Source organism: Schizosaccharomyces osmophilus, chromosome 1 (assembly GCF_027921745.1).
Source record: "Schizosaccharomyces osmophilus chromosome 1, complete sequence".
Classification (NCBI taxonomy): domain Eukaryota; kingdom Fungi; phylum Ascomycota; class Schizosaccharomycetes; order Schizosaccharomycetales; family Schizosaccharomycetaceae; genus Schizosaccharomyces; species Schizosaccharomyces osmophilus.
Genome location: NC_079238.1, coordinates 1,256,365 through 1,276,074, shown reverse-complemented (window position 1 = coordinate 1,276,074; position 19,710 = coordinate 1,256,365). Strand labels below are relative to the sequence as shown.

The following is a 19,710-nucleotide window of genomic DNA, read 5'->3' as shown; positions in this document are numbered from 1 at the left end:
ATCCTTCTGTATCTAATTTCCTTCTGTTTCTTGTTCAATATCAGAACCATTATCCACAAAAGACGAAGTATTCGACAAAGAAGCTTGTGATGGCCTTGATGCGAGCTCACGATTAGTTGAATCTTTAGACGGACGACACATATGAATAATTTTTGATATTATTTCCTTCCGAGTAATGTTCGTGCTTTTATTTTTCGCTGACCCTTCCTGTGCTTGTATAGAGTTCTTTTCATTCAAAGATTTCACAAAGTCAGGATCCGAAGACAAAATTGCTGACATTGTTTTTCCATAAAGATCCATAAAGCAATCTATTAAAAAATCGTCAAGCTTTGTTGTAGGATACAGTCCATTATTCAATTTTCGTAATTCGTAAACTTGTATGAGCAATGACAACTGTTGCTCACCCAAATTCGAAACTTTTTCGTATATGACATTAAATTCACTGACTGGCATTAGCTCTCTTTGTTCTTCTTTGAGTTCAATGATTGAGTGATTGTCGCGTAAGTCGTTAATATATTTACTCGTGATGTTAAGCCAGATGTTTCGATGGTCATATATTGAGGGAGAAGACCTTCTAAACCTCCTCATAAATTGAAGCAAATTTGCATCGTCATTTGTTTTGTAAAGTAATGAGATGAAAAACTTGCTATAGACAGTACCATAATAGAAATACCGGCCTGGTCGCTCATAATAGGTCCTCCAAATATTTACCAAAGATTTTCCTGACGACTTGAAAGATATGAGCTTTTCCATTTCCTTTTTAGCCTCCTCGAATTGCCCAAGATGATCCAATAGCTTAGCTATTCTATAAGTTGGTCGATGCTGCCACGACTGTTTGTCAACCGAACGAAGTTCTTGGATTGCTAAAAGGATTTGGTTTATTACCAAATTGGGATCCATGTCCTCCTCGTGTTCATATGCAGCTATGAACTCTGGATTATTTTTAGGTGGAAAATGAATTCTTGTCAGATATTGGAATATAATCTTAATGGGCATAAGATTTTCAATAATAGCTTTGCTAAGATTGGAAAGCAATGCATAATGAGGCTCTAAAAGCAACGTTTGTTGAGATCCACTTCCTCCTTTCTTAGGCGCAATATTGGTAGCTTCCTCAAAGTATTCTAGAGCAGTAGCCATATCTCCGAGTTTACGTATAGACTTAGCTAACATAATTGCAACTTTCCAATCTTTCTTTAATCTGAACGATTTTGACAAGAAATCAGCAGCAATTGCTATAGCTTGCTTTGAAGTAATCGCCTTGAAAGGCACACTGAATAGTCCTGAACTACCACTGATAACTCGACTCTCTAAGGAGTAAAAAGCACTCATCTCTAAAGGAGGACGGGCTATCGAGTAAAAGCACGCTCCAAAATCGAAGTACAACTGCGATTTGTAAGAGTCATCTGCAACAGGTTTCAGTGAAATAGCCATTAAATAGCAAAGTAAGCCCTTTCGTTGATAATCGATAATTTGCTCTTCATCCATTCCAATCAAATCTGCACTCCACGATAACTCTTCATCGGCCAAAGTAAGATAAAGCACTGCAGCGGTATACCATGAGTCCTGCCGGAAAGGGTTTATATACAAATCCATTAGGGCATAAGTGGCTGCCTTGTTCAATTCCGTTATGCACCTGGTACCTTTTAGCCTGGCTCTATAATAACCAAGCAATACCTGAGCTTGAGAATAGTACATGTTACGAAGTGTATCACTAACATGTTTTGATGATACTTCCTGTAGTTTTAATAAATTCCGTCCAACAAGTGAAAACTTCACATGTTTCGCAGTAATATCTGTTTCCAAATAGTTGCTTATAGAAGACTTGTTGAGATATATATCCATTACATCTTCATTAGGAGGCCCAATTTTATCACAAATTGTTTCAAAAGCATGCTTTTGATCAGATCGAGGCATAATCCATCCATGTGAACGCTTTACGGCAAACCCTAAGACAAAAGGTACTAAAGCTACGGCGTCTTCACGAGAGAATTCTCTTTTAGGAGACTGATGGTCTTGAGGAAGATAGTATTCGCTACCAATCATCAAGCCAAAGCGGCAAAACACACATTGAAGAATTTCGTTTTCGTTTTCCCAAACATCCAATTTTTGACATTCCGTCTGCGATAATTCCAAAAAAGAGCCGTTCGCAAAACCGCAATAGCCCCGAAATGAGAACTGTGAATGAATTAAAGTTAAAATATTAGGCAGTACCTTTTTTGATTCGACTTTTACAATTTCATCCTGTAAAAGTCTTGCGCAAAGCCTGTAGAATATACACCAAGAACTTAGTAAAGTGTCTTTAACATTTTGACCATACGAATCAAAATCAAGGTTTAGGGGCTTTGGGACTCTATCATCAGCAATAACATCATCTATACCAGCATATACGGAGAAAAGTTTCAGGTAAATGATAATGACTTTCATATTATCAAGAGTTGTCTCAAAGGAAAGACCATCTAATAATTCCGGGGTTTTCCGAATGACATGCCAAATAGACTGTAAAAGGTGAGATATTAATTTCAGCATTCCAAGCAATTCAGCCTTTCGGCGGTCAGCATTTTGAGTACTGAAGGGCACAGAACCAAGTCTTTTTAGAACAAGTTGCAGTGGATAAAAAGAGCAAAGTATAGATTCATAGGGTCGATTAGCTGAGTTAAAGGCTTCTCTAAGTAAGCCCCATAGATGAATTTGGAACTCCGTAGATGTCTTTACCAAAAACTGTGATATTAGATACGACTGATTATCATTCGAAACAGATCCTTTGCATAACAATACTGGCTCCAAGTTCTCTATTACTGCATTATAATCCAGTAATTTAGTATTCATGAACAGCGTGTTGAAAAATTCAATGGTTTGCAGCTTTGACAATTCAAAATCGATCACATCAATATTTATGTCAGGCATGCAGTGGCTGTTCAAAAGTTCAAAGGATATGTGGTGTTGTATGAGAATGTTTTTTATCTTCAAAAAGGTTTCAACGATTGAATCATTGGGAGACCCTAGCAATCTCAATAGTAAGTTGCGAGCCCATTCGAACCTGATTTTCAACTGGATGAAAGGATCAGTAGAATTATATTCAGAATGAAAGCACAAAACTTCACCACTCAGTAACTTCCAACGTATACACCTCCTTTTCTTACTTTCAAGAATGTCCGTCGAATTTTCGTTTCGCGCACTTTCATTTTTTGTGTTTATTTTTAATTCTTGAAAGTAATCATCCAGAAAAATTTCAAAAAGTGATTGAGCGCATGGAATTGAGCGATTGCTTCCTATACTTTGTTTAACAACAGAATATAGCAAATCTTCTACTTTGATAGCAGTCTCCGTAAGCTTAGATTTAAAACCTCTACCCCAACATTGACGCATGTATAAAGGAATCTCAGCTTCATCGTCTACGGGTTCTAGCATCATGCGGACGAAAAAAGCTGCAAGTTCAGATGGGACCATTCGCATGTTGTTTATATTCATAATCAAATTGCTTAAGAAATCTTTTGACGTCTCCATGTGTTCTAATCTGCGGGAATTTTGCATGGCTAGATCAAAAAGCATCATCTGAGAAAATGCCCCGTTTGCAGACATATCGCTTATGCTAGTATCACTGACATTTTCCTGGCTAGGAAAATGTATAAGTAATTGCCGATATTCATCAAACAGGTCTTTGTAAGGCTCAAAGATACCATCAAAACTGAATGGGTTCGCTTGCGCTGGATTTTCTGTTGTGGATGACACGTTTAGATCTTCAAGTGTATTAAAAATGGAAAGGAAAAGACTTGTTTCTGACGAAACACGAGGTTCACGACCGCGTGAACGTTTACTACTCCTTACTTCTGAATCATCGGCTGGTCTTTTAGGACCTTTGGAAGCTATCGATGGTAAAGGAGGAGGGACAATGTCATTGGCATAAATAGGATCCTGTTTAGTAAACAATCTATATATTAGGTCGTCTGTAACAACATTTTCGGATGATTCAGGCCATACTTCTGAATCAGTAGAATCAAGGTCATCGTTTAGTGATGTTAAATTAGCGGCATTTATAAGAAATATGGTTGTGGAAGGCATAGCATAGGAAGGTAAACGCTTTTCTACAAGTCGCAGTAGATTTAGTATCAAGTCTAAGATCCCATGCAAAGATTCTGTGGGAAGAGATACGGCTTTCACTTTGGCAGAAACTTCAAGAGAACGGCGAGTAGAAGGGACATTTGGTATGAAAGGGAAATGAGGGGGTAGTGTATACATAGTCAGCGTAAAAAAGTCGAGTTTTGGAATATCTTTACGTTGGACATGAAATCGTTTCAAAATTGAGCATAACTTTTGGAGGGATGCCAGTTTTCCAGGGTTCAGCTCATCTGGTTTCATTAAAGATAATGCAGGATCAAAAGACTCATAGCCCGTGTATAAGGAGGACTCGAGCGCAAACCTTAAAACTCTCGAAAGATGCAATTTTTCTGCCAGCTCGGCCACTTTGGTCCATAAATCAATGTCATTGGGATCGCAAGCAAGAGCAATGGAAAAATCATTGATGGCCTGGCGACATAAAGTAATAACGTCCGCCTCAGAGGAGAATGGGAACTTTTTAGAAAGGGCACTAGAAAAGAGAAACTCACCATGGTTTTTTCGAACAAGATAATGTAGGAGCAAAAGTGCATTATTTCTGGGCTTTCGTGATAGATGAGAAACGTTGGGCTTACGGAGAAGTCGAAGATTGAGCAAATCTTCATAATTTTTGGAAGCAAGGTCCCAATCATTTTCTTTTTGTGCGACTAGGGCATTTTGATATATCTGGAGGGCTTCTTCAATCCGAATTTCCAAGGTGCGCTTTTCCTTATCCAAATCTTCACCTGCTGCATTTAAAGGCGTAAAGGAAGCCATACTAAGAAAAAATGAAAGGTTAAAAATACAAAATCAAGATTATTTAGGACAAATTGAAAAAGTAGTTCGTATACGATTGCGGAAATAAACACTTTTAGAAGAATGATTGCATAAAAATCATAAATGTAAAAAATGTGAGTCCATGAAAACTGTACGTGCTCTTAAGGATTATGGATAAACGTTTTAGAATGAATGAGAAGCAAAATGCTCGTCAACAAATCGAACAAGTAAAAGTATTTACTACTTTGTAGCAAATTGGCAAAGGTCAAAAGAACTAAACCGGAAGAAGGAAAGAAAAAGTAGGACTAATGATCTGTAAACGAAAAGACCTCCAAGAACAATAGGTTAGCTAAAGAACCAACTTTATTTGAAACAATATAAGGCAAAATCAACAGAGATATTAACGAAAGTAATAATTGCAAACTCTATGAACCGTTTGGAATGAGATAATGTACAGTGTAGTCAGATTTTTACAAACCAAGCATATGTCGGATGTTAAATAAAGGCCTTTTTTTTTATAAAATTTTCTTTGAAATATAAGAAAGATCAAAAATAAAAACAAAAAGAAAGCTACTTTGAATGAAAAAGGCTTTCCACCTGACGATAACTTGGAGATGTCACTAACAATGTTGTGAGTTGGTTGGATTCCAAGTATAAAAATTGGTGTCTTTGGATACGGGGTTCTTTTTCTGGCTGAAAGGTGTTTATAAAAGTCTATAGTTAACAGCTCTGGGAAATCAATACTTCTTGATGCACTTGGTTGTATCGTATGGGGATGGAATGCACCATGGACCTACAGTTAAAAAGTCGAAATATGGAACAGTACTGAGAGCAGTAAGCTGATTAGCATGTGGAAACTGCCAAGAAGGAACAATGGATGCAACCAAAGCAACAAAGGTAGTTTGAGACGAATTGTATTGTTGCAACGGATGAAAGAACCAGCTTACAATGAGAATACGAAGGATTCAATCATGAAAAGAATACGCTTCAAGGTACAATAGTGAAGAAATGGCAATGATACTGCTTTTTTCAAGGAAAAAGAAACATCAATGATCAACTGGAATGCTAATGTTCATGAAAAGGAACGACTTTGTCTGCTGACTATGTATCTTTCCTTATTATATTTATTTCCTGCCAATCTCTGTGTCTACGATACGATTCAGTGTTGAAATACCATTAATAATAACATAGACATACAGGAACAGCGTTTCATTCGTAGAAAGACTCATAACTTTCCTTATCCACTAATTTGCAAAAGGATATAAACTATGGATGTTTCCTGAGCGGAAAGTGAAAGAATAAAAGAAATAAAAATACGGTGGTGACTGGAAAAAGAAAAGAAGATGAAAAAGAAAGCAAGCTGAATGTCTCCAACCGTGTGCAAGGGAGCCAAAACAAGAATAGATAGAACGGTTGCTCTCCCTTTCAACGGAGCACGGGAAAAAACACAATGAGAGGAATCATAGTTGCAATCATCACCGTAATTTTTCAATCAAAGCTATTCCGATTTTACTTTTGTTGCTCGGCGTCAGCAGATCGATAAGTTTGAGCTGGTTCCTGGTTTCCATTCTTCCACTTGGCATAGACAAATTCCACGTTGTTGGAACCCTTAAGATCAGAACGTATTTCAGGCTTCAATGCCTGACGAACTGTCTGGGAGCATACGGAAGCATATTTCGAGTAGCTAAATTCATATGTCAGTCGTTCTGCTCGGTTTTGTGGATTTTTCAATGACAAATCCCTTTCCAAATCTTTATTTCTATACTTACCTAAAATTCTTTTTCCAAGCGAATGCCATTACTAATTCTGTTACAAGGTAGGAGATGGGGGAATGCAGGATTGCTACCACCCGCTTCCCAAACGTGAGCGTTCAGTGTAGGGGAAGGGTATGACACATTCTAGGAAAACGAGAAAATCGTCAATTCGTGTCTGTTGGAAGGGAAAAAGGCATTAAAAGAATAACTTAGCTTTAAAAAGACTGTTATCTCTTAGTTTCTACAGAAAGACGTCGCTGTTTTCCGTATGCGAGTTGGTTAAGTTCTACAGACATAAAATGCAAAATCCAAGGTAGATTTAAGGTAGATTTTCAAAAAAAAACTCCTATGTCTTTTATAAGATCTACTCAATTATATACCTCTCTTCTTTGTTCGTCTTGTTTCTCCTTTTGGAATCAATCAAGTTTTTCAAAAATTCATTTGCTTATTAACGTACTAATGAATTTCCTCATTATCTAAGATACTAACCTACAACACTTGATGTCCTTCAAATATATACTGCTAGTAGCTACACTTCGGTATTCTACTTTTCGTGTTTCTCTCCGACTCCCTATTCAAGTACAGATGCTCAGTTTAGCACTTTGACGTTTGTTTAACACTACCAGCCAGAAACTTAACAGAAACCAATCAGGGAACCATTGAATTTCCGGTTCTTAAAGGAAAAAAGTATATGAGTGATTCATTTTTCAGAGATATTCCAGAGTATGTATTGAATGATATTGAAAACGAAACGAGGCATCCAAATTACCTATGCTAATGTCCCTCGCAGGTTCCTCGAAACTCGCGTAAATGAGTCACTAGAGGCTCGCTCCAAGTCTCTTTCCCAATTTAAGGAGTTGGGGCCGGCGGATCACGTTCATACGACAAAAGTTGGCACTCGAAATCCGTCAAAAGAAGTATGTATCAATTGTATAATAAGGACAGTTTGAATATGCAAGTCCACTAGGACATTTAAAGGGGGTTTGAACGTCTGCTGTCACGAAATGGTTTAGTTGTTGCAGACATGGCTGGGGAACTTGTCCGTTTTGAGGAATTAATGCTAACACAATTAGGTTGGAACGTATCATTTTGTTTCGGGAATCGATGCCTCTTCCTCTGCTTCTTTGGCTGCTTATCTGAATACACTCTCGTATTCCTTAGACAAAAGCCAGCAATGGTTTTCTAAATCGCAGACTTGGTCTATAAATCACAGTGTATATTGCTGCTATAATGCATTCTCACGGTTGGACGTTCGTGTTGAGGCAAAAGTTCCTGGCGGCGTAGACACGTATGCGATCGATGAAAATGGGCAAAAGCACAAAATGGATGTGCGCATGTGGGTCGAAACCTATATGTCTTCCGTACTTCGATCTTTACTTTATTCGGATGAGCTCTACTCTCGCTTCACTGGTCATCGCAAATTTAACCCTATACCCAATCCGGACAGTGAACTTCGTTTTTTTGAAGCTTTTGAAGAACTTTTCCCCATGGGTCATATACTAGGCTCTTCGCCCGAAATCCGCATACCAACAAACGTCAACAATCATTTGGTTCGAGGTTTCTTTGTATACGTTTGTCAAAACTGCCGTTTTAGTGCTGCCCTAAATTCTTTGGAAAAATTGCATATTAATTCTCCAGAAGTATCCGTTCTTTTGGCGCAATTGTACCTTTTCATGGATCATGAAGTGCATGCTGTTCGTGTACTGCATGAAGCATTGCAAAAACAAAGAATGTCTGCTGACTTGCTCGTCGTTCAAGCAAGATATTTGGTTTCCAAGGAGCGTTTCGACCTTGCGTTGACAAGTGTTAAGCGTGCCGTCCATGCTTCCCCATCTGAATTTGTACCTTGGATTTGTTTGGCAGAAGTCTATCTTCATTTAGAAGACTTTGATTCTGCGTTGTTGGCCTTAAATTCTTGCCCAATGTACACCTATTATGAACGAGATGTGTACCCTATCCCTCCTCCTACAAAAGCTCACCTTCCATTGCCAGTCGGCTTCCCTAAAGAAGAACTTGAAGGGGAAAATGGGAATGGACGAGCCGCCTCCGTGGACTTGATAGATCCTTACCTTGCCCGCCTCCCTTCTCCGAGCCTTCGTGGTACCTTTGCAAAAGTTTACGAGTTATTAACACTCATCTGCTCAAAAATTGGCTGGGATGAGCTATTACGAATCCGTTCCTCTGTCTTCGTTATGGAAGAAGAATACCGCTCACTGAATGATAATAGCAAACCTAATCCAGAAACGAAAGAGGATGTCATTACAGGTGAGCCCTCAGTTAATAAGCAAGATGGTAACGAATCTCACTTGGATAAGCCAGAGGCCATAATGAGCAGTTCTGCCCAGAACCTGAACGTTCATAATAAGCGCTTATGCGAACGATGGTTGGATAACCTTTTTATGGTTTTATATGAAGATCTACGTGTGTTTACCATCTGGCGTGCTGAGTACACGCATTTTAGGTCACAGGGATTGGTTTACCGTAAGTCTCCTATGGAATGGGAAATTTTGGGTGAAGTAGCTTTCCGTTTACACCATCGTGTTGAAGCTGTCGAAGCTTTTTGTGCTTGTCTTGAGAATATGTTTTCGTTCAAAGCATGGAAGACCATGCTAATAATTTGTGCTGAGGATAACAATATAGAATTGGTACTGACAGCTATTGCTAAACTGACTCTTTCTAATTATCGCTGGTACCAAGAGTACTCTCCATTCTTGTTAGAGCATATTAAAAATAGAATCATGCAAGACGGTGCGTTGAAAATGAAGAGTATATTGGCTTCTACTAGATTGGATCCCTACATCCTAAATCTGATCCACAAGCTTTATTTCGAATGGGCAATTGTTTTTCAGATTCCTGGACATGAATTATAATTTTCCTTGTAATGTTTCTTTCACCTTCTTTTCTATATCTTGTTTTGCGTGTTTAAACTGCATAGTCTGTCTTATTAAGTTCCCAACGTTCCTTAATGAAGAACGTGGTCAAGCACTGACCTTTACGTTCCTTACGAAAGGTAAAATACATATATATCGAATAAATAATTAAATTGTAACTACCCTAGTAAGCATATTTTTAGGTTCTTGGTGGTCGTAAGTGGTAAGTAAGTCCTGCCAAAATATCGATTTGCAAAGATGGTTCTTTTATGCTCCGATTGCTACGTCCAATCTTAGAATCAAAAACAAATTAGAAGGTCCGCTAATTTATATGTATTGCTCACGGAGGTAAAAAACCAAAATTCCGGCTTTATTCAAACTGGCAATATGTAGAATGAAGATAGCAAGCCTATGTAGTAATCATCAGGAACCAATCTTCAGCAGGAATTATAAATAAATAAAATAAAATCATAAACGTTTAAACGAAGGAGATATTTTGTGATCCCTAATCCTAGTGATATCATAAAAAACGGTAAGGAAAGAAAGTCCTCTACGGGAGAGTTATGAGCTTCAGTGAAAAACTTAAAGCTTATATTAATTCGATATTTATAAACAAGTCTTACAGTAACTCTAGCTCGTAAGCTATTATGTGTTGCAAGTTACTAAGCTCGTCTCGTATTTGCCGAAATATATATTCTCGGGCAGTACTCTGAGGAACCACAAATTCGTAACAGGTGCCTTTCTTCATAATTAGTGCTACTTTTCGATCATTTCTTAACTCAGCGTTTTGAAGCTTTCGAAGAGGAAATTCTTTTGTACACCGTAAACTCTTTGACCGAACAAACATAACGCGTCGGTCAGTCAAAATAACAATTTGCTGGCTCTTAATGACTATGTGTGCCCTATAGTATTCATTGAAGTATCGTCCATTGTCAAGGTGTTTCAACCAATACTGGCCAAGAGCTTCTCTCAAATCAAACGGATGAACAACTCCGTCTTTGTGAACCAGTCTTGACATTCTTATTTTTTCAATGTTCCGTTCGTCAAACACTGTCGTTGTATTTCTAGCGCCTTCCGTGATACTTGATGCAAAATCAAAGAGGCCCACGAGAGGTTTGGTAGTAAATCCAACCATGCCTTTACCCAGGCCTTTCATAAATCCCGGCATTCCATTTCTTCTTGCACCTAAAACTGGCTGAAGGGCTAATCCACTGAGGCCACTTCGAACTCCAGTGTAAAATGAAGTTGCACCAGCCGTAACTCCATATAGAAGATGAACTGGTCGATTTCGAATGCGTGCAGTTCTTCGACGAGTCTGGAATTTTTGGTCCATAGTAATAACACTCAGACTTCTTGAAATCGTGCCTGTTACCTTTGACATACTATCAGTTAAACCAAATATTGTTTTCTTAACAAAACTTGCAGTTCCTTTGGCAAAGCCAATTCCAAGCTCATAAGATCCTTCACTTATAATGAATCCATGAAAAGGTTCGTAAAAAATGTCAGCAAAACCTGATGTAATTGTGGTAAATAAGCCAACAGGATTTCCTAAAAAGTCAGCGGAGCCAACTATTTTGTGAACTTGAAAAAGCATCTCTTGTTCATAATGGTTTTTGACTAGCTCGAACAAACGTCGCAAAGATACGTGAGCATTGTCCATTATCAAAGCGTTCAGACGAACCGGCGCATCATTAATATTGCCGATTGCCATTGACAAAATATTTACAAAGTAGACAAATGGGTTATGCGATGATACCGAGGTGTTTGCATTGTTAATCCGTTCGGTTCTCACAAAAGACAAGTGAAGTTGACTTGGTTGTAAGTTCAGAATTTCAAAATAAACCTTTATATCAGAACTGAGATCATTTGGTATACGTATATGCAAGCTAGTGTTAAACATTAAATCTTCCGGGGGCTTGAACGAATGAGGCATAGAATCTTTCATAAATTCGAATGCAGCAAACGCAAAGTCTTCGTCAATTTCAATCGTCAACTCTTGCAGTAGTATCGTCGCATATTTGACATACGTGACACCATAAGTATCGTCTTTCATCAAGGCTACCATGGAATGGAAAGTCGGTAACAAGGAGTTATCGTTCATTGCATCCTCCTGAGATAAAATGGTAGGATACAGTAATATTGGGTAAATACCTCCATACAACTGATTATCCGCTTGTATCCACCGAATATCCAGTTTGAAGGTTCGAAGAGTGCTAGACTCAGTATAAAAAAAATTGACGCCATGAAAGGTTATATATGCTAGTTCTTGCGTGTTTCTACATACAAGAGATATGCCGATTCCTTCCATTATAAATTTAACGGATAAGTCTATACAACTATCGGCTTGTTCCAGGGTGAAATCTTGTTCTTCACAAGCTACCTTACTGGAAAATTTTGGTTTTGCAACCATTGACGCCATGTCAGCCGGTTTTAGGATCAAGATTTTCGAAATTCCACTTGCGATGATGTCTCTCGAAATGAAAGTAGAAACACCTGATTCATCCTTTATCTTGAAAGGCGTTAAAGAACCGATTTCTGCCAATGTTGTCGGGCACTTGTTCGAGCGATTCTGCAAAATAATTTCCTTGGATAGCGAAGAAGGATAATCCCAAGAATATTGAACCTCACTATGAGAAGGTAAATCGTGTGTCTTTTGTTCACATGTTTGGTTCCGTTTCTTATTCTCTTCATCAAGAATGTTGACTTGTGAAAACTTAAAATTTAAATTCGTCTCGTTCCTTATATAAAATGGCCAGGTCCCGTTTTCCTCTATAAAGTAAATAAAAATAGTAGCCATATCTAAAGTAATTTCCGCTCTTATTAACCTTTCACCTTCCAAAGTAGGTAAACGCAGATATATAGAACCAATTTCTTCAATTAGAAAGGGTGAAGACCATTCATAAAAATCCCCACAACAAACTCGAATCATTGGAGATGCTGTTTTCGTAATATACTTCAAAAAATCCTCCCCATTAGGTTGAATCTCCATTGTGGCTTCTTCATTAGGTTCAGCTATTGAGAGCGTCCATCGGGTATTATTAATTATCATGAACCTTGATGCTATAGTGACAACTTTGGTATTCGAATAACCATTTGGTCCTGTTTCAATAAATACACCAATTTTGTAAACAAGATCATGAATGTATTTATGGGGAAGATCGACTTCGAAAACACTGCCAATGGCATCAAAGCTAATTGGGTCACTCCATTGTGAGCTATTACATTGTAAACGGCACCGGCGGCTGCCGTGGTTTTTCCAATATGAGAAAAGGCAAGGAATTGCCTCGTCACTGGTACCCTCGGAAAGTTTAACAGCAGAAAATGCAAATTTTTTATATTCACTTTTCGGGCCAATGGCTAACGTCGTCCTAGTTTTATTAATCACAACGTATGGACTAAAAATTTCAACATGAAAAATTCCTGGGAAAACTTCAACATATTTCAAACCTAACTTGACTTTTCTTCCGTCCTGAAGTGTCACTGTAAGGTACTTATCACGCTCATATACTTCTGGATTATTAGTCACAATTGTCGCAAAAGAACTGGAAACAAGTTCGGAATTAGACGTTTGGACTTGCAAAAGCAGAACATGAGATATATCAACTGAATGAACGTAAGAGCATTTACCAACATCGATCTTCGACATCCAAGTGGAGTTTGCTTCTTTATCGACGATTTTGACCTGAATATCAATGGGTAACAGATTCCTTAATTCTAATAAAGCAGTTATGTTAATGTGCATGTATGGATAATGCGATGCGATCTGTTTGTTTCTATACTCAGCATTCACCGCAAATCGACAAAAAGGAACTTTATCAGCCTGATGTAGTTGGGAACACGAAAGTACACTTTTCTTCTTCTCGGTTAAAAGTCTCCAATTAATAGGTTCCAAAGACCAGGCATATCCAAATTCTGAAATTGGTCGAATATGAATAAAATTCTCGTAAGCAGCTTCAATAGGTAAATTGCAAACTTGTTTTGGGGGGATTGTGTAGATAGGCGATTTCTTATGGCCAACTGAGTCACATAAAATAATTTCCACTTCCATCATACTTTCATTTTTCAGCAATAAAGGAGACCTTAAAGAAATGTGCTTAACATATTCTCCGCTTAAAGAAACATCAACCACTATGTAATGTTTCACTGGTGAATTTTCAGATGTAAGTGGAAAAACATATTCTCCCACTTTGTTCACTCGTATGCGTCGTAAAGTGTCAAAAATACCATTTTCAAAATGTAAGCCTATACATGATCTGTTTCCATCTTGCTTCATTATATCTTGCATCTGCCGCCATTCTTCAAACTTCCAATCGGTTCCTTTTCCATCCTCTAATCTACGGACGTAAGAATTATCGCTTCCTTCATAATCAGCCCAAATACTCACGGTATGCCCAGTATGATTGTGAATTCGGTATGGAGCATCTGTTTCAGACGAAGCTCGTAAATCCTCGTTTACTCCTTTGGAAAATCCAAAACTTAGAGTTTCCAAAAGCTGAGAAGTTATTACCAGTTCTAATTTCTTCCTTGATATTAAATAGAGGGCACATTTAAAGGTATTCGGGTTCCTGGACAGGTGAAACCCAAATGCCCAAGGTTCTAGAAATGGCTCCCAATGGGAGTTAGCAAAGTTGTAAAAATTCATAAATAGCTCTAAATGGGTATTCAAATTTAATTCAGATGACCAGTCATTCAGATCAATCTTCAGAGGCTTCACGTTCAAATTTACAATCGGTAAATCATGCAATTGACTAATCAATAGGATCCGAATTCCGTCTATAGTTAGGGAACATTCTTCTTTGCAAATCTTAATTCCAAAGAGTGAGCAAGAATTCGTATTCGGAATATCTGTAAATATTTGATTGTCTTCTTCATCTATGTTCAAGTCTTCTCCCTCTTTTAAGGGCACCGCGTATAACGCATAGTAGAAATTGTAAACACCTCGCAGCACTTTCTGGAGGAACAACAAATCTGGATACGTAGACCGAATGATCAGTGCTTCAAAGTCCAATGATATGTTCGACATAACCTGCATATTGCTGGCTTTATGTAGGGAATACGCAAATCGAAAACCAAATGGATCTACTAACTGAGTAGCAACCCTCGAATTATCACCCAGTGTGTGAGCGTTCAATGTAACGTTATTCGCGGTTACAGCCATTATTGATTGTTGGGTTATCAATAGTTCCCCAAAATTAGCAGGAAGAATATATGGTACTGGAGCTTCAATGTCCTTAATAAACACGAGGCACAATTCAACAAACGTGATTCTGTAAAATAATGTGCAATCTTCCGTTTGACTGGAGGCATCTTTGGACGTCAACGCTCGGCTATTCAAAGCCTTTAATGTGCTATAATAAGCACGATGCCAATGAACGAAAATTGACCATAATGGATATAAGTAGTCAAAGTTAACGTACACCATCGGCGAATCCACCTCAATAACTAAGTTAGATTTTGGCATATGAGTCGCATAATCAAGTGAACCTATAATAAGCGTGTGGTGTTTGTCAGGATACTGAAGGGTTTTGTTTAAAGTGGGATGTTCTCTTCTGCTTACGTCGTAAAATTGAATTTCAGATATTGAAAATTCGGTATAGTTACGACCACTGGCATACATATGTTGCTCAGCTTGAATATGAGAGAAATCCACGACAGTATGTAAAGCCATCAAATGAGTAAGATCCTCAAATTCATCGTCAGTAAAAACATTATATCGTAACTTTTCGAAGTTATACAGTACAGCTATCGAGAATTCATAAGAAGTCATCTCAGGTATAGTCAATGCGCTAGTCGTTCCGTTCCTTGACAAGGCTGCAGCGAGTTCATTCCTCAATTGCTTATCAGAATGATATACATCCAGGCCAGTAAAGCCAGTGGCAGCATTATAAAATGACCACAAAAGTACATGGTGAGGTTCACACATATCCACTTCCAATTTGGGGGTTTTCGCATCTATCTTAAGGATACTAGAAAGTGTTCTTAATTCCGTTGCGTAACTAAAATTTAGCTCGAAGTCAAAGTTTTTTGAAAGTTGGATTCGTTGCTTGAAGTTAGAAATTGACGTAGAAATTTTAACAGAATTAATCGCCATCTTGAACGGAGATTTCCTAAGCTTATTGCTAACTTTGGGAGCTTCATTACTTATCGCAAATGAACCGATGTTAACAAGAATAGAAGACTTGGTTTGCTCATTTGGAGAAATGATTCCCTCATAGACAATCGTAGGATTGCGAACATGAAATTCATACTTAGTATAAGTTTGTGTATTTTCTTTTCCATATAAATCATAATATGGTGCATATTTAACAGAGTCATAAAGGCCTTTTTGCTTTTTGTACTTCACGAAAAACCCATAAAGAGTATTAAAAAATTCCTCATTGAAGTTTATGGTGACAGGACCAACAGATAAATCTAAACTTGAGTCCTGCTGTAATTGTCCTTTTATTGTCTGCTTGTTGACGTCGTAGCTTTCATATTGCAAATTGCATAAATCTTCATTATCAATTGATAATATTTTTTGGGGGGTTGCGGAATCATGCAAACACTTAAAAACTTCGGCTTTATAAAAATGAGCCTGAAGAGAAAACGAATCCCGAAATTCCATATGTAGTTTCAGATTTTCCAGATTGAGTATGGAAAAGTTGACTTCTCTATCGTAGAGATGAATATTGATGCGATTGAGCCGCAAATTGGCATTTTCTTTTATAGAAGAGCTTTCGCCTTTTAGGCTTTCATTATCATCAGCACTTATTTTTGTTCCTTCGTTTACCTTATACGCGTTATATAAGGGCGTGAATGAGCATAAAATGTAATCATATATAAGTATAAAGCCAGAAGGTACTACATTGAGACGTAAATCAGATAATGCAACACCAGTCGTAATCCTAACACCTTCGTAAATTGGGTGCAACTCAGGGGAGTCCTCATCAATACTCATATAACTAATAACAACTTTACCAGCAGCCTCATCTGAAGAATTTGGAGATGGAGCCACCAGCGTGTTATTGCATAATGCTGAAGGATATGTAAACTCTTTAATGGTTAAGTCTGTAAGAGTTATTAAAACGTGATAGTCAAATTTGCGAACAACCAACTCCACTGAAAAGGTAGTAAAAGCACGCATGATAGGAATTACTTTGTCGTTAAGCCTCCAACACATGGAACACACAGCACCATCAACAGTAAAGTAAAAGGCAAACACCTCCTGAGCTATAAATTCAATTATCCTTGTGTTTGCTAATTTAATTGAGGATTCTTGTGATGTTTGTTGGAAAGACTCAGAAGCATCATAAAATTCAGGAGGTTTGACTGCATCAAGAAATTGTTGAGTCGTAAATGGTGTTTCCATGGACGGAAAAGTAGGAAGCAAATTACTCATCATATTGGCTAACACTTTAAACTGATCGTCTGTAAACATAATTTCGGCACTTTTCATATGACTAAACACACGAAATTTGGTTAGATTAGTTGCTTTTTGTAGAATGGATACCTCGAAACTAATATCCAAAGAGCATTCTTTTAAAACGTGGTAATCAGATTCTACTGGTAAACAAGACATTCCAACATCGTAATTCGGAGCAATCAAACACCTTGTTTCAAAAAGCGAAATGACAAATCGATCATACATTAAGTTTTTCAATTGCTCCATAAGCTCAGAATCAATCTGTTTACTTTGTAGACAACGAAATTTATCAATAAGCTGATCATCTACAAGTTGAGTATGAGCAACAATGCGGCCAACATCGAGAAATAAAGTGGGGCTATTAAAATTCGAACAAACCTGACGAACTACAATCAAAGGTGCTTGTAAGTCAATAGTCATATCGGCTGTCTTATGCTGTTCGAGTGCATAATCTAAACTGGCTCGAGTTTGCCTAGCTAGATTCATAAATTTGGCAGCAGCTGAATAACTCCATTCTGTGACGTGCTCGAGTTTCGTTCGAGGGGGTAGAAAAAATTCAATAAGTCTTTCAACGCAAGTTCGATTGTAAATGATAATGAGGGTTCTTAAGTGAACCAACAAAACAGAACTAGCCTTTGAATCCAAAGAATAAGAATCAAATAAAAGGAAAAACAAGTGTTCTCTATAAGATTTTGGTATTTTTAAATTTCCTTCATTGGTTCCATCGGAATGCTTGCAAAAAACAACTTTATTAGGAGGCAATTTAGGATTAGTGATCCCATCCAGAACATCCAAATCTTTTAAGGAAACCTTTAGTTTAAAAGATCGCGGACGAACTAAGCATTCAGTTTCAAATCCTTTAAATCGTTGCTGAATTATCGTAATTTTTTTATGTTCGGTTTTTGACAATATTGAAAAGCTTCCTCTTTCAATATAGATATTAAAGACAGCAATGCAAGTATCCGGGTTCAACGCAACGCTATTAGGATAAACTTGTCCACTCCATTCTATAGAAGTAAAAAGCTGCTTTTGCTCTTCTTCAGTGAACCTGGGAGTATCAGAAACATCATCTCGTGGGTTTCGAATATGTGCTGCTGCCCAGTCAAACCAGCCTTGAATAGCAGATTTTTTCAGCTTTAAGTAGCCAGGATTCTTCTCATTTAGCAACGAAGTATGGACACGGGAACGATATTTAATAAGGTCATAAATGTTCGTCCTCTGCTCAATTGCTTTTTGTAGATAAATTCCTTGGCGATCAACTTCCTCATTTAAATATCTTTTACGAATTATATCCATATACAAGATACGATCGTCTCGGCGGGATTTAAAATATTTCCAAGCCCATTGCTTCTGCTTCTGGTGGATGGAGTCTTTAACAACTAATGCAGTGTACCTAAACCACGCAAGAGGATCATCCTTTGGGCTTACTTTGGGGCGGAAGTGCATATAAAGCTGCTGTCTCAACATAAGTTTGAAATAATCTATAATGCCTAATAAACTTTTAAATTCGACATCACTAACAGCGAAGGATAATTCTTCAACCGACAAAGTACCCCGTAACTGCATAATCTGATCATCAGGATGTCGAAATAAAACGAAGTGACCGTCTACTGTCATTGGTTTTAGTATATAATCAAACTTCGGCGATTGCATGCAATCAGGAATAGCCTCCCGTAATTTGGCAAAGATCTCTTCGGGAGAGTAAGTTCGGGGTATCATGCACTTCTCTAGATAATAAATAGAAACATAATCAACAAATAAGTATTTGTGAATACAATTTTCGGGAAGGGGATCGGAAGGTAATAGATATCCCTTGAAATCATCGTTTGTAGAATGTAATCGTAGCGATCTCAAAGTAACTCCCAAGGAAAATGGATGTTTGGAATCGCTTAAATCATCATCATAATGCAAGTGCACTCGGTCAACTGAAACCTCGAGATTAGCAGTTAACTTAGCAATCATAAACTCTAGGAGGGATTGTTTTTTACTGTTCGTTGCGGTAGAATTCACATCATCAAGTGCTTCTCGGAAGTTTTTTCTTAAGATTTCAAAACTGTCAAGCTGTTCTTGCTTAAAGTTTTGCTGGTATTCTTTAAGTTGTTGCTCGGTGAGTGAACTTTTTCCTTGAGGGCGAACTAATAGATAGATATCTTCGATTTTTACTTTTAGTGATTTCTTTTGTAAATCTGACCAAGGCATCTCTAAGATAAAATTACCTATAAACCCTCTGACGATTTTTATAGGTATGCCCAATTTGTCCAAGGCCTGGCAAGACAGTTAGAAAAGCTGCATTTATTACAATTTCTCCTACTTACTTCTGGCTTAATTGCAAGATTTTGAAGACTTACACGTCCGCCCCAGACACCAATATTCAGCTGTTTGGTGTCCAGGTTGTCCACATAAGAACCTAAAATCTTGTTCAAGAGTCCTAATCAATCCATTAGTATAGATACTCAAAATTATTTTTATTGTTATGTTCATTATACCCGCTATTAGACCCTCTAACATTTTGATGGCACTCTCGAAAAGAAGCGCTGAAGCTTGGTTACATTCTGTGCCATCACTAAATAACAACATTAAGCGGACCAATTTACTTTACAAATTATCCATCGGATGACTTTTAAATTGTGAAAAGGGAAATGTATTACTACTTGTTATTTACTAAAAAATACTCAAAGGAATCATTCATATAACTGTTTGTTATAAGTACGAAAAACAACTATAGATGAGACATAAATTCCAAATGTAATTGAGAAAATGGTTATTGAAACTCTAAACGGAAACAAAAAAAATATATATTTCATTAAAAAGATGA

General features: G+C 37.6%; 4 protein-coding genes across 4 annotated transcripts; 1 reads left to right on the top strand and 3 right to left on the bottom strand.

Annotated features, from left to right (window-relative positions):
* Positions 1-12: 12 nt before the first annotated feature.
* On the bottom strand, positions 13-4,869 carry hip3 (histone H3.3-H4 chaperone, HIR complex subunit Hip3; the record flags this gene model as incomplete). Its single annotated transcript, XM_056179381.1, has 1 exon — positions 13-4,869. One exon carries the CDS (start codon positions 4,867-4,869, stop codon positions 13-15), a length of 4,857 nt encoding a protein of 1,618 aa, XP_056036968.1.
* A 1,509-nt stretch (positions 4,870-6,378) lies between these two features.
* Positions 6,379-6,667, bottom strand: atp15 (F1-FO ATP synthase epsilon subunit; the record flags this gene model as incomplete). The annotated part of the gene is made up of 2 exons (XM_056179380.1): positions 6,379-6,553; positions 6,639-6,667. 2 exons carry the CDS (start codon positions 6,665-6,667, stop codon positions 6,379-6,381), a joined length of 204 nt encoding a protein of 67 aa, XP_056036967.1.
* Positions 6,668-7,314: 647 nt separating this feature from the next.
* bch1 (exomer complex ChAPs family (Chs5p-Arf1p-binding) protein Bch1) lies at positions 7,315-9,493 on the top strand (the record flags this gene model as incomplete). The annotated part of the gene is made up of 3 exons (XM_056179379.1): positions 7,315-7,346; positions 7,414-7,540; positions 7,697-9,493. 3 exons carry the CDS (start codon positions 7,315-7,317, stop codon positions 9,491-9,493), a joined length of 1,956 nt encoding a protein of 651 aa, XP_056036966.1.
* Positions 9,494-10,112: 619 nt separating this feature from the next.
* Positions 10,113-19,403, bottom strand: vps1301 (intermembrane lipid transfer protein, chorein family Vps13a; the record flags this gene model as incomplete). Its single annotated transcript, XM_056179378.1, has 3 exons — positions 10,113-19,160; positions 19,211-19,323; positions 19,382-19,403. The coding sequence occupies 3 exons, from the start codon at positions 19,401-19,403 to the stop codon at positions 10,113-10,115; spliced, it is 9,183 nt and encodes a 3,060-aa protein (XP_056036965.1).
* Positions 19,404-19,710: the final 307 nt, after the last annotated feature.